Below are 12,983 nucleotides of genomic sequence, written 5' to 3'. Positions count from 1 at the left end.
TCCTCCACCTCAGGAATCATTTTCGCCTTGAATTTCGTCACTGGGGAGACCGTGGTGAGACATGTCTTTACTGGCCAGGTCACCGCTAACAGGTGAGTTGCCAAGAAAATGGCGTGAGTGGCGGGAGGGGGGGGTCAGGTGGGGCCAGGCATTATCCCCGCCTGGCGTTGGGTAGAGGATGGACTCCCACATACGCCTACCAAAAATCACCAATGAAACTTGAAAAATGTGCAAATGACAGACCTCGCAATTGCATAAAGTATGGATACATCGTCGGGTGTCACGGTGACAAAACATGGTGACGTATCCATACGTCGTCGGGACGCGGTGGGTTAATTCTTACCTTTTTTTCTTGATTCAGTTGTGCTTTTAGCAACATGTTTAGTCTCTAGCTGGATATAAACGTGCTTTAGATTCGGCCTTGGTTTAACGTTTGGGAGGTATTTAGTTTAAGCTGAGCATACATATTTCAGAATTAGTTAGGTTTTAGCTCTTGGCATACTTGTATATTGTATAGGTGGGCATGAATATATATCAGATTTAGTTAAATTTTGGTTTTTGACACATATTTAGTTTCTGTTTGAGTATTTTTTAAAGACTCAATTCCGGTTAAACTTTGGCATTTATTTTGTCTTGGTAAGTCACACAGCCATACGGCAGAACTTCTGCCTATCAAAATTGTTTTATTCCCCGAACTGCATCTCTCTGGAACTCACTTCCCAGGAGTTGTTTCCCTCCAAATTTCAACCTACAGCTGTTCAAGTCCAACTGTTACAATATTTTATGAATAGAGGATGTCAGTAATCTTGTGTATGGATTATTTTTTGTAGTCATTTGTTTTTCCTTCCTCTGTTCTGTTATCAAAAATGGGATAGCTAAATTAAGGGCAGTTATGCTTTAGTTTTGGTAGGACTGTAGGGAGATAAAGCTTTATTGCATAATCTGTTATGGTTGAGTTTTTGGCATTTATTTAGTCTTGACATAGTTTTTAGATTCAATTGTGGTTTAGATTTTGGCCTACACTTACTTTCTGTGGTTTACCCCAGCAGTGCCAGTTAGCCAGAAAATATCATTGTAGCTGAGTAGGTTCTCCCTCCATGGAATTTTCTGCCAAGTTCAGTACTCTGTATTCGTTGATATTTTTGACTTGCCATTCACTGATTTCGTAAGTATTTTCTTCATCTTTGTAGACAGTAGTAGTAGTAGTAGTAATATTATTATTATTATTATTATTAGTAGTAGTAGTAGTAGTAGTAGTAGTAGTAGTAGAAGTAATAGTAGTAGTAATAGTAGTAGTAGTAGTAGTAGTAGCAGCAGCAGCAGCAGCAGCTGCAGCAGCAGCAGCAGCAGCAGCTGCAGCAGCAGCAGCAGCAGCAGCTGCAGCAGCAGCAGCAGCAGTAGTAGTAGTAGTAGTAGTAGCAGTTGCAACCCCAGGCTATGCTGAATGTGACCCGGTGGGCTGGAGTCTTAAGTTCTTCTTCTGCAGACCACCATCAATATTTCGGGGGATAGGGAAGTAACTGAGACACGTTTGTATAACTAGGTAGTTGAAAACCCTGGTTATATCTTTTATCTCTGATTGCACCATACATCATTTATTTCTCCACCCCATCCACTCTGTCCTCTGGCGTTAGGTTCCCCTTCCTGCGACTCACACACCCCATCTCTCTCATGTAGTTAATCTCTCCATCCTATCAATCCATCTCATTTTTGGCCTCCCCTGCTCCCTTCCTCCTCTCGTTGTGAAAAGAATAAAAACTGTCATTTGACCTTTATGCAATAAACAATTCTCCTGCATGTATCTTGTCTTGCGACGTTTGGGTGACTTCTCTCCAACTCACGCCACCCCTCTCTCATACATCTCTCCATTCCATCCCTCCATCACAGCCTCAGTCTCCCCCTTCCTCCTCGTAATTAAAGGGAAAAAAGGTCTATCATTTACTCTTCTTTGCCACACACAGGTTTCTGGATGAGTCTCCCCGTTGGCTCATTGTGCATGGGAAATTTGAGAAGGCGAGCAAGACGCTGGACAAGGCGGCTCGCTGGAACCATGTCACCCTTCCGCCCCAGGAGGAGCTACACTCACTTATGCATGCTATTAGACATGAGGTGATTGCCAGGGGTATATGAATAAAACACACACACACACACACACACACACACACACACACACACACACACACACACACACACACACGCACACACACACACAGCAAAATGTATGCATGTAAAAGTAACTAAACGTCATTAAATTCCCTTTTGATCCCCATTCGATAACACTGTGTAAAATAAGTGTAAACTTCTTTCCTGGCAGGCTAACATGGGAAAATCCGGGATGGAGAAACAGGTGAAGAGAGCCTACAGGGAGAAGGTGACGCACTTCCTCCTGCATCTGCTCATCCTCTTCAGGTAAGTTTCAGGAGTGAGAAACAAGAAAAGCAAATGAAACATGAGCAAATACATGTGCATTATTTGTACTTCTGAATATTTCTTGCTGTACAGACAGGGACAAATTTTTTTCTATTAACCGCAAAGAAGGCAAAAACTTCGGGTAATGTGTCATAATTCAAGCAGCAGCAGCAGCAGCAGCAGCAGCAACACCAGCGGCAGCAGCAGTAGTAGTAGCAGTAGTGGTGGTAGTAGTAGTAGTAGTAGTAGTAGTAGTAGTAGCAGTGGCAGTAGTAATAACAGCAGCAGCAGTAGTAGTAATAATAATAATAGTACTTGCCCCAGCTTCATCTGAAATGTTAACCCAGTGAACTGCAGTCTGACGCTGGCCTCCTCCAGCAGTCCACCACGTTCTGTTCAGAGGAATAGGGTTGAACTTGAGGGACATTAGTAGAACCGGGCAGTGGAGCCTGCCTGTTATATCAGTGACACAGAGTGAAAATGTCTTTCTCCAGGGCCTGTAATTCAAGAAACTCCTTCCTTGTCTCCACAGAACACACAAACTACGCATCATCACTTGCATCCTGTGCCTCAAGTTCTTCCTCGTCTCTCTCATCTTCTATGGGATGACCCTCAATGCAGTCAACTTCAGCGCCGACCCCTTCCTCTATGTGGTTCTCTCGGGTGTGTTTGAGGTACCTGTCTACATGGTCGCAGCGCCCATCGTGGCCCGCTGTGGGAGGAAATGTCCCATCATCATTCTCTACTTCATTAGTGGGGTGGTCATTGTGGCTGTGGCGTTTATTCCTTCAGGTATGGTTGGGAAATGGGTGGAGATCAAGCATTTGATAACCCCTTTAGTTTGGTAGTGTGGCGTATATTTCACCACAAAGTATTGTACTTCACATTTCACCACAAAGTATTGTACTTCACATTTCACCTACACACGTGGTTTTCTTCCCTTGTGGGATTTCCGGATTTCACCTACACATGTTGTTTCCTTCCCTCGTGGCTTTTTCCCACCTTGTTCTCATACTTAGCATCGCTACTAATGCCGCTACCAATAGTATTCAATTTCTCATTCCTCTTCATCTGTACTAGTGCCTCTACCAATTATATCCAATTTCTCATCCCTCCTCATCCGTGCTAGTGCCGCTTCCAATAATATTCAGTTTCTCTTCCCTCCTCACCTGTACCAGTGCCTCTACCAATAATATTCAGTTTCTTTCACCTCCTCACCTGTAGTGGTGCCTAAACCAATAAAAGTTGCCTATTCAGGAGACCTAGGCTTACCAGTGCTCCACCTACCTCATTAGGGGGTTTAAAACCGAGTGGGCGACCTAGCCCACCCTCCTTTTCCCTCTCAACTTCACCCGGCTGACTACCTGCCCTGCTCTCCATCTCTCCTGGTAAATCTGGCCAAGCGGTACGACTTTACATATATAATACACGTAAACGCATCAGCTCAGCACTCCCGCTCTGCACTAAATTCATTGCTTATATTTTAGTCTGTAACTACTTATCCGTTTAAGTGATCTACACATGCTGTAAATGTAACTTCCTTGAACTACTTTGAAGTCATGCAGTAACTCTGTATTGTTCCTAGTCAATAATTCCTGCCCTGTCTATTTCCTCCCAGCACATTTGTGTTTATCTATCCTTACCATTTGCCTTGGTGTGGCCCCTAGCAAAAAAATCCCCAAAACTAAAACGCTACAGTAGCATATAGATTTTTAGCTTCTATCATGGCAGTTTTTCTAAGCTGCATGGGGTTCTTCTCAATTTTTCCTGCCGACTTCGGCTGGCTGTAGGCTTTGTTGGGCGAAAGTATAGTTTTCTTGCATTATCACCCTTATCTTTAGCTCACACAATTAGCTGTCATAGTCACAGTCTTTCTGTAATAGTTATGAAAGAAGCATTTGGTCTGTTGCTGTTTGCTATCCTTCGTACCCCTTTACAGACAGACAGACAGATAGGTATAGATGTCGGAATAAGTTCGTTTCCTTTTCCGTGTTTGTAACACTGCTCGATGGAGAGGTATCCCCTCCTCCTCCCTTCCTCATTTTGCCACACTCCCACCCAACCCCCCCACTTTTCTCTCCGACCCCATAACCCCACCGGGTACCCTCCACACTTTTGCTCACAGCCACCTGGGGGTTTCTGTACTTCAAGCACCTCTCTGATTACGTGTAGTCCGAACAACTAATGAAGGAATAATACAGTATACATCATAAACCAAGTTAGGAGAAGATTTACTGCACACACACACTCACACACACACACACACACACACACAGGGAGTCAATTGAGGCAGACGTGCGACATTGGCACTCCATATCGAACCAACACGGCCAGTGGCATTACCTAAATTAGTATCTTTGTATGAGTCAAGCTCTGTACCAGGTTAGACTAAATGATTTTTCATTATTAAAAGAAAAAAAAAATAAGTTTAACCCGCCCAGTCCCAACCACTTTCTCACCAATGGTACCCCCCAAATCCCGACCATTTTTGGACCCAAATTTTTTTTGCTAAAACTTTCGCTTTTGGTCAGAAACAATGGTCAGTCACAAAGAAATTGTTCCCCGGGGTTCATAATTGCCCTAAACAGGTATGACTTGGTCACACCTGGCACCGTGTTCTCTGTAGGTGGTCTGAGCCTCTGACGTTTTCTATGGTATTATAAGTCTGGGAAACCAATGAAAGTAAGTAGATATGTATTTATTACAAACATAAAAACATGTGATAAAAGAGTAAACTGGATTTTATACAAAAATATAGCTGAAATAAGCATTGTACCATCGTGCGAAATGAGCAAAATCGGGCAGACTGGTCACGATGAATCACTAACATTCGAAAATCATGATACATATCATTTTTCTTACTTACATAATACTTCTACAATAACATTATACCATTTTACATTTTATTGAACTGGTTTTACGTATTCACAGGCCTTTCGATAACATTTAGCGTAATGTTAGCGCTTATTTACGTAGTGAGTGAACTCGCTGTGACTGTTGTTTCAAGTCGTATTGTGTTTTTTCTACTTACATAATACTTTCCTAATAACATTATACACTTTTCAACTTTATAGAACTGTTTTGAGATAATTTCAGGCCTTACGTAAATATTTAGCGTAATAATAGTGCATAATAACACACACGGTGAAGTCGCTATGACTACTATTTCAACTTACAACCTATTTTTATACTTATATAATAATTCTCCACCAACATTGCACATGTTTACACTTGATATAATTGATAACACATAATTTCAGACCTTACGATTCAACTGAGAGTCATATTAGCGCGTACTTACACAGTGAGTGTTATCGCAATATCATTTGTTTCATCTTACACTAGTATTCAACTTATAAATTACCTTACTACTAACATTACAACAAATTCCACTTTATATAATTCCTATCACATACTTACTGACCAGAATGTTCTACTGAGCGTAATATTTTCGCAGATTTACACAGTGGGTGTACTCGTGACATCAATTATTACAACTTACACTATTTTTCAACTTATACGTTTTATTCATGCTAACATTACACCCGTTTCCACTTTATATTCTTGCTATCACATATTTACTGACCAGAGTGTTATACTGAGCATCATATTTTCGCAGATTTATACAGTGGGTGTAGTTTTCATATCACTTCGTTCAACTTACACTATTTCTCAACTTATACATTACTTTCCTGCAAACATTACACCCGTTTCAAGTTTATATAAGACTTAGCACATACTGACTGGCCTTACCATTATACTGAGCGTCATATCGCCATCCCACACAGTTTCAGTAGTGTAGGAAGTTATGGTACACTCTGAAACATGACTGAAGGCACAACGCAACATTGGTGGTGGTGGGGGAGGTGGAGAGCGGCGCCTTTCATCACTCGCACTTCTCTTCCCTCTCCCTTTTCCTTTACCCTTTCCCTTCCCTTTCCTTCCTTTCCCCACATCCTGGGGCTGTGTGGAGGAAGTTTGGGAATATTGTATGGCGAAAGATGTGCTGGGGAGTGGCTCCACCTCCTCTCCCCTAGGCCTACGTGCACCACGTGCTCGTGCTGCCTCCCTCACACCACTTTCCCTTTCACCCCGCACTCCCATCACACCACTTTCGCCTTCCCCAGACAAAACACTAGGCCATACTTTATTTGCCTTCTCGCCCCACCTTCTGATCCTTGGGGTGAGATTTTTTCCTTCCTCAACCACGAGGCAACATCACGTCCTAAGCCGCCGTCATCGTCATCGTCCTCATCCTCGTCCTCATCAGAATCTCTCTCTAGGGGATGGAGAGAGTTCCATGCAGGTGTTTTGGGTGCAGGCTGGCCTTCCCTTGCCTTACGATACGTGACATACCGCTTTTTCCGGGGCGAAGGGACCTCCTCATCACTGCTTGTTATTTCCTCCTCAGGCTGCACATAATCTCGATCCACCACATCATCATCAAGTGGAGAATCACTATCTCCAGTGAAGGCATCCAGGGCGGATTGTATTTCGTCGTCTGAGAGACCTTTACGCGCCATGTCTGACCTGGGTCACTGCTAACAGGTGAGTGACCGAGACAAGGGCGAGCGCAGGTCACGCGGGGTCTGAGACGCTGCCTGCCTGGCGGCAGGTAGGGGAGGCTTGGGTACGTGGGCGAATCGAAAATCTCGCGCGAATTTTGAAAATTGTGGAAATTATGAACCTTGCAATTGCAGGACGTTGAAGTACGTCAATGGGATTGGCAGTGACATAACGTGAGGACGTGGAAGTACGTCGACGGGACGCCGTGGGTTAAACAAGACTTGTTCAAACAGAAAAGAGAACCAAGACGAAAGAATGCGCTGAGTCAGCTGAGGTTTGTTTAGACTACAGCAGCACGGGGAATGTAAGTACATACTCTGTACTTTTAGTATTGCAAAATGGATACATACTTTAGTAAAGCAAATTTGGAAAAGAAAAGGGATAAAGGTAGAAAGCAAAATGATGATTTCTACCAAGAACTGGTTGAAGTGGAGACTCACAATAGACTGGTTGAACGTGTACACAAACTAGAAATGGCTTTCAAAAATGAAATTGATGAAATAAAGAAGCAGATGCACTTGCAAAAGGAAGAAATAGAAAAACAAGGAAGGGAGGCCAATAAGATAGACACAACCATCAGTGAACTAACAGTGGAACTGAGAACACTTAGGAAGAAAATGAGTGAAATGGCAAGTACAGTAGTCAATCATGAGAGTGTTATGGAAGAGTTCAAAAATGACACAGAGACAATTAGGCAAGTAAGCAGTCTTATAGACCAGAGCAGTGATATTGAGGAGAAGATAACACAGGTGAATGAAGCTGTGCAAAGCTACAAAAATGATGTGGAAACCACGTATGCTGAAATGGTGAAAGTAAAGAAAGACTTAGAAACAAGGGTGGAGGAAAAAAACATTAAAAAGGAAGTGAAAAGAATAATCCAAAACAATCCAAAGTTAGTCAGAGATTCAGTAGATATAAACAAATCTATAGTAATCACTGGTATAGAAGAGGAAGAAGTAAAAAACAAGATCACAAGAGACAAAAAGGAGATGGCAAATGTAATGAGCTTACTGAAAGAAGTATCAGAGGAAATCTGTAGTAAAGACATAGAGGAACACAAAAGGTTAGGCAAATATGAGAAAAGCAAGACAAGACCTCTAAAGGTGACTTTCCAGAGTGTAAACACTGTGGAAGAAATACTAAAAAATGCAAAGAATCTTATGGAAAAAGAGGAGTTCAAAAATGTATGGATAAAAAGATGCCTAACACAAGAGGAACTGGAATTACTGAAAGAGAAAAGGGAGGAAGCAAAAACAAAAAAAATGAGGGAAGATCAGAAGAGGAGAAGAAGAATTTTTTTTACAAAGTAATAGGATTGCAGGTACGAAAGTGGTACACAAACAGGATGGAATAAAAAGGAGGAAGGTAGTAACACCATGTCATGACAAGTATATAAACAAGATGATAAAGTTGATGTACTCAAATGTGGATGGAATGGTATCTAAATTACTAGAGATGAATGATTATGTCAGAGGAAATGAACCACAAATAATATGCCTAACTGAAACAAAATTAACACCAAGGATATCCAATGACATACTAAACTTAGAGGAATACAATATATGGAGAAGAGACAGAAATTTAAAAATAGGAGGAGGAATTATAATATTAACTAAGAAAAATCTAAAAGTCAATGAAATAAAACTAGATATACCATCACAAGTAGAACTGATTGCAGTAGAGATCAACACATCTGAAGGTAAAGTAATTGTAGCCAATTTGTACATGCCACCCAGATCAAACACATGGGAAAGAGATGAATATGAGGACCTGGCAGAGAGTACAATTCAGAGTTTAAGATCATTACTACATAAAATGGAAGAGAAATCGGAAAGAATTATACTAACTGGGGATTTTAAAACAAATATAAATTGGAATACTCTAGATATAATTAGCCAAGAAAGCTGTTGGGACCAAAAGCTCCTGGATCTCGTGCAAGAGTTTTTCCTAACGCAACTTGTGAGGGAAACCACCAGAAAAAGAGGACTTGATGTACCTTCAGTGCTGGATCTAATATTTACTAGGCAAGAAAATGATATTGACAGTTTAATATATCACCCTCCACTCGGCAAAAGCGATCATGCAGTACTAAATTATAACTTCAGGATAGCATATGACATAGTTAACAGCAATGACAGTTACAAAAAGAGCCTAAACTATAAAAAGAGAAATTATCAAGACCTAAAGAAGTATTTCTTAGAAGCTGATTGGGAAAATGAGCTTAGAGGACAAGATTTAAATGCTGTATATAAAAAATTTTGTGAATTTTATGAAATAGGAGTCCAGAAGTACATCCCACAGCACAAAAAAGCAGATAAGAAAATACAGAAATGGTTCAATACAGAATGTAAAAAATCAAAAGAAAGAAGAGATTTGTTGTGGAATAGATACAGAAGACACAATAGTGAAAGGACGTACAATAATTACAAACAGGCAAGAAACGATTATACAAGAATAAGGAGGGAAGCCCAAAAACAGTTTGAGGAGGATATAATAAATAAAAGTAGTGATCAAGCAAAGCTGTTTTACAGCTACATCAGAAGCAAAACCAAAGTAAAAGATATAATACAATCCATTACGGACGAGGGAATCACTTATACACAAGAGAAAGATATTTGAAGCACTAAATAAGAATTTCCAATTAGTTTTTACAGAAGAAAAAATTTTTGAGAGGGACTATGTGGAACATGCATGTCCAAACATACTACCAGATATACAAATAGCAGAAAAAGTAATACAGGAGGAGTTAAGTAGATTAGACAGAGGAAAAGCAAGTGGTCCTGATGAAATTTCATGTTGGGTACTATGAGAATGTGCAAAGGAGTTAAGTAAATCATTATTTTTAATTTTCAAGAAATCCTTGAGTCAAGGTAAACTACCTGATATTTGGAAAAAAGCAAATATCGTCCCCTTATTCAAGAAAGGAAATAGACAAAATCCACTCAACTACCGACTAGTATCACTGACCAATGTTGTAAGCAAGGTATTAGAAAAGCTTATAAGAAAAGCTTGGGTAAATCATCTAGAAGAACACAGTATGATAACAGAAAGACAGTTTGGTTTCAGAAAAGGAAAATCATGTGTTACTAATCTGTTGAGCTACTATGACAGAGTAACAAACACAATACAGGGAAGGGAAGGATGGGTGGACAGTATTTATTTAGATTTCAAGAAAGCTTTTGACACAGTACCACACCAAAGACTTTTATGGAAACTGTATCATCAAGGAGGAATTCGAGGCAAACTGTTTTGTTGGATGCAAGACTTTCTCATAAAAAAGAGAAATGAGAACAGTACTAAGAGGAAACTACTCATCATGGAAAGAAGTGACTAGTGGAGTACCACAGGGTTCAGTGCTGGCACCAATCATGTTTTTAGTGTATATAAATGATATAAACAGTAACACTGGAAATGAGAGCTATCTGAATATGTTTGCAGATGATGCAAAAATACAAAGGAGAACTACTAACACAGACTCTTGTAGGGAGCTACAAGAAGAATTAAATAAACTTCATGAATGGAGTAGTACATGGCAAATGGAATTCAGTGTGGACAAGTGTCATGTAATCAAGTTTGGTAAAAGTGGAAAAAGACCTGATTGGGATTATAAGTTAGGAAATAAAACCCTATACACATCAGAAAGAGAGAAAGACCTAGGTGTGATTATCAATAACAGACTATCTCCGGCTGACCACATCAGCGAGAAGGTACGGAACATATACACTGCTTGCAAATATGAGAATAGCATTCACATACATAAATGAAGACATGCTAAGAAGGATAATAACATCATTCATTAAGCCAACCCTGGAATATGCATCAGTAGTCTGGAGTCCTCATCTCAAAAAACACATAGACAAGATTGAAAAAGTACAAAGGGCCGCTACAAGATGGATACCAAGCTTAAGGGACCTAACCTACGAAGAAAGACTAAAATAAACTGAATCTACCAACACTACAGGAGAGAAGGAAAAGAGGTGACATGATAATGCTATATAAGTGTATATCAGGGAAGGAGAAAATAGACATAAATGATAACATATGGAGAAGCATCAGCAAGAGGACACTGCAAAAAACTGCATAAGAAGAGAGGTGATAAAGACGTAAGGAAATTCAGTTTCCCAAACAGAGCAACTGATCAATGGAATGGACTACCGAATGAAATAGTGTGTGCCAAAACAATTCACAAATTTAAGGATATGTACGATAAATGTGGTTTAAGACACGGGACAGTACGAGCTTGACTCATTCCTGTAAAGATACAATTAGGTAAGAACAATTAGGTAAGGTAAGAACATACAGAGAGAGAGAGAGAGAGAGAGAGAGAGAGAGAGAGAGAGAGAGAGAGAGAGAGAGAGTGAGAGAGAGAAATCTGCTGTATTTAAATGTTACGGTAGTAGACACCTCTTTTACACACACACACACACACACACACACACACACACACACACACACACACACACACACACACACAATAAATCTGCTGTGATTAAATGCTGCGATAGTAGACACTTCTTTTACACACACATACACTCTCTCTCTCTCTCTCTCTCTCTCTCTCTCTCTCTCTCTCTCTCTCTCACACACACACACACACACACACACACAAATATAAATGAAGACATGCTAAGTAGGATAATAACATCATTCATTTGACCAACCCTGGAATATGCATCAGTAGTCTGGAGTCCTCATCTCAAAAAGCACATAGACAAGATTGAAAAAGTTCAAAGGGCCGCTACAAGATGGATACCAAGCTTAAGGGACCTAAGCTACGAAGAAAGACTAAATAAACTGAATGTACCAACACTACAGGAGAGAAGGAAAAGAGGTGACATGATTATGCTATATAAATGCATATCAGGAAAGGAGAAAATAGACATAAATGATTACTTAACATATGGAGAAGCATCAGCAAGAGGACACTGCAAAAAGCTGCATAAGAAGAGAGGTGATAAAGACGTAAGGAAATTCAGTTTCCCAAACAGAGCAATTGATCAATGGAATGCACTACCGAATGAAATAGTGTGCCAAAACAAATCACAAATTTAAGGATATGTACGATAAATATGGTTTAAGACACGGGACAGTACGAGCTTGACTCATTCCTGTAAAGATACAATTAGGTATGAACAATTAGGTAAGAACACACACACACAGAGGAGTTACAAGGAAAAGTTAGGATCTTAATGACTGTGCAGCCCATGCCGTGGAGATACTTGTTGTTTGCCTGGGAACGCTTATCCAATTCACTAGTATTTTCTAGTGTAAGATCCTCCCCATGAATCCCATAAACTTCTCTACTGTAGTGTTAACAACGTCCATGTTGAGTCAGTTCCATGTGGAGCAGATCTTGCACCTGAAAAAGTTTTCACGTAATTCTGCTGGTAATTTTTTTCATTTACAGCTTCCAACCATGGTTGTGTGCCGAGTCCGTGTTAAGAGTAAGCATTTTTCTATGTAATGATTGTGAAACCCATTCAGATTTTAAACACTTTAATGAGCTGACCCCGTAGTCTACGAGTTTGTATTAGAAGGCGGTGGCTGAATCGGCCTGCAGTCCTAATGGACCCAGGATCGAATCCCGGCTGGGGCAGGGAACAGTTTAAGGATTTGAATTTCCTAAATGCAGACTTTCCTGATCTACCAGATGACCCGGCGATTTGTCGTAAAAATACCCCAGCTAGTACCAGTACACCAGTCCTGTATGAGACAGCCCTAGCATGCCTTCAATATGAACGGTGGGTATTAACGCCGAAGTGGTGACATGTGGAGGTGTAGGGGGACTACTGGGCCTTGGGATAGGCCACTGCCCCCGAGAAATAGGCCCTGAAGCCTTTGCCCAGAGTCGGACACGTAAAAAAAAAAAAAAAGTCTCATAGCCCTCAGGCGAACCTGATACCTTAGTCTCCTGAATTCTTTTTAAGTCGATGTATGTCGACCATAATTTCACAGTAACTGAGGAAGTGGCCGTATTAAGGAGTTATAGACTGTGAGAATAATCTCTC

The 12,983-nt window shown here is 40.6% G+C and overlaps 1 protein-coding gene across 1 annotated transcript in view; it reads left to right on the top strand.

The window, feature by feature from the left end:
* Positions 1 to 12,983, top strand: part of LOC145408652 (organic cation transporter protein-like) — a 32,277-nt gene that overhangs the window by 15,516 nt on the left and 3,778 nt on the right. The window contains exons 7-9 of the mRNA XM_080279335.1: positions 1,962 to 2,109; positions 2,315 to 2,409; positions 2,942 to 3,201. Of these exons, the coding sequence (XP_080135461.1) occupies positions 1,962 to 2,109; positions 2,315 to 2,409; positions 2,942 to 3,201 (503 nt within the window). The remainder of the gene's footprint in view (positions 1 to 1,961; positions 2,110 to 2,314; positions 2,410 to 2,941; positions 3,202 to 12,983) is intronic.

Source organism: Coenobita brevimanus, chromosome 78, assembly GCF_032717465.1.
Source record: "Coenobita brevimanus isolate Jiangsu-jjx chromosome 78, ASM3271746v2, whole genome shotgun sequence".
In the NCBI taxonomy this organism is placed as follows: domain Eukaryota; kingdom Metazoa; phylum Arthropoda; class Malacostraca; order Decapoda; family Coenobitidae; genus Coenobita; species Coenobita brevimanus.
The sequence above is the reverse complement of the archived record's forward strand: the minus strand, read 5'-3'. Positions and strand labels throughout refer to the sequence as shown.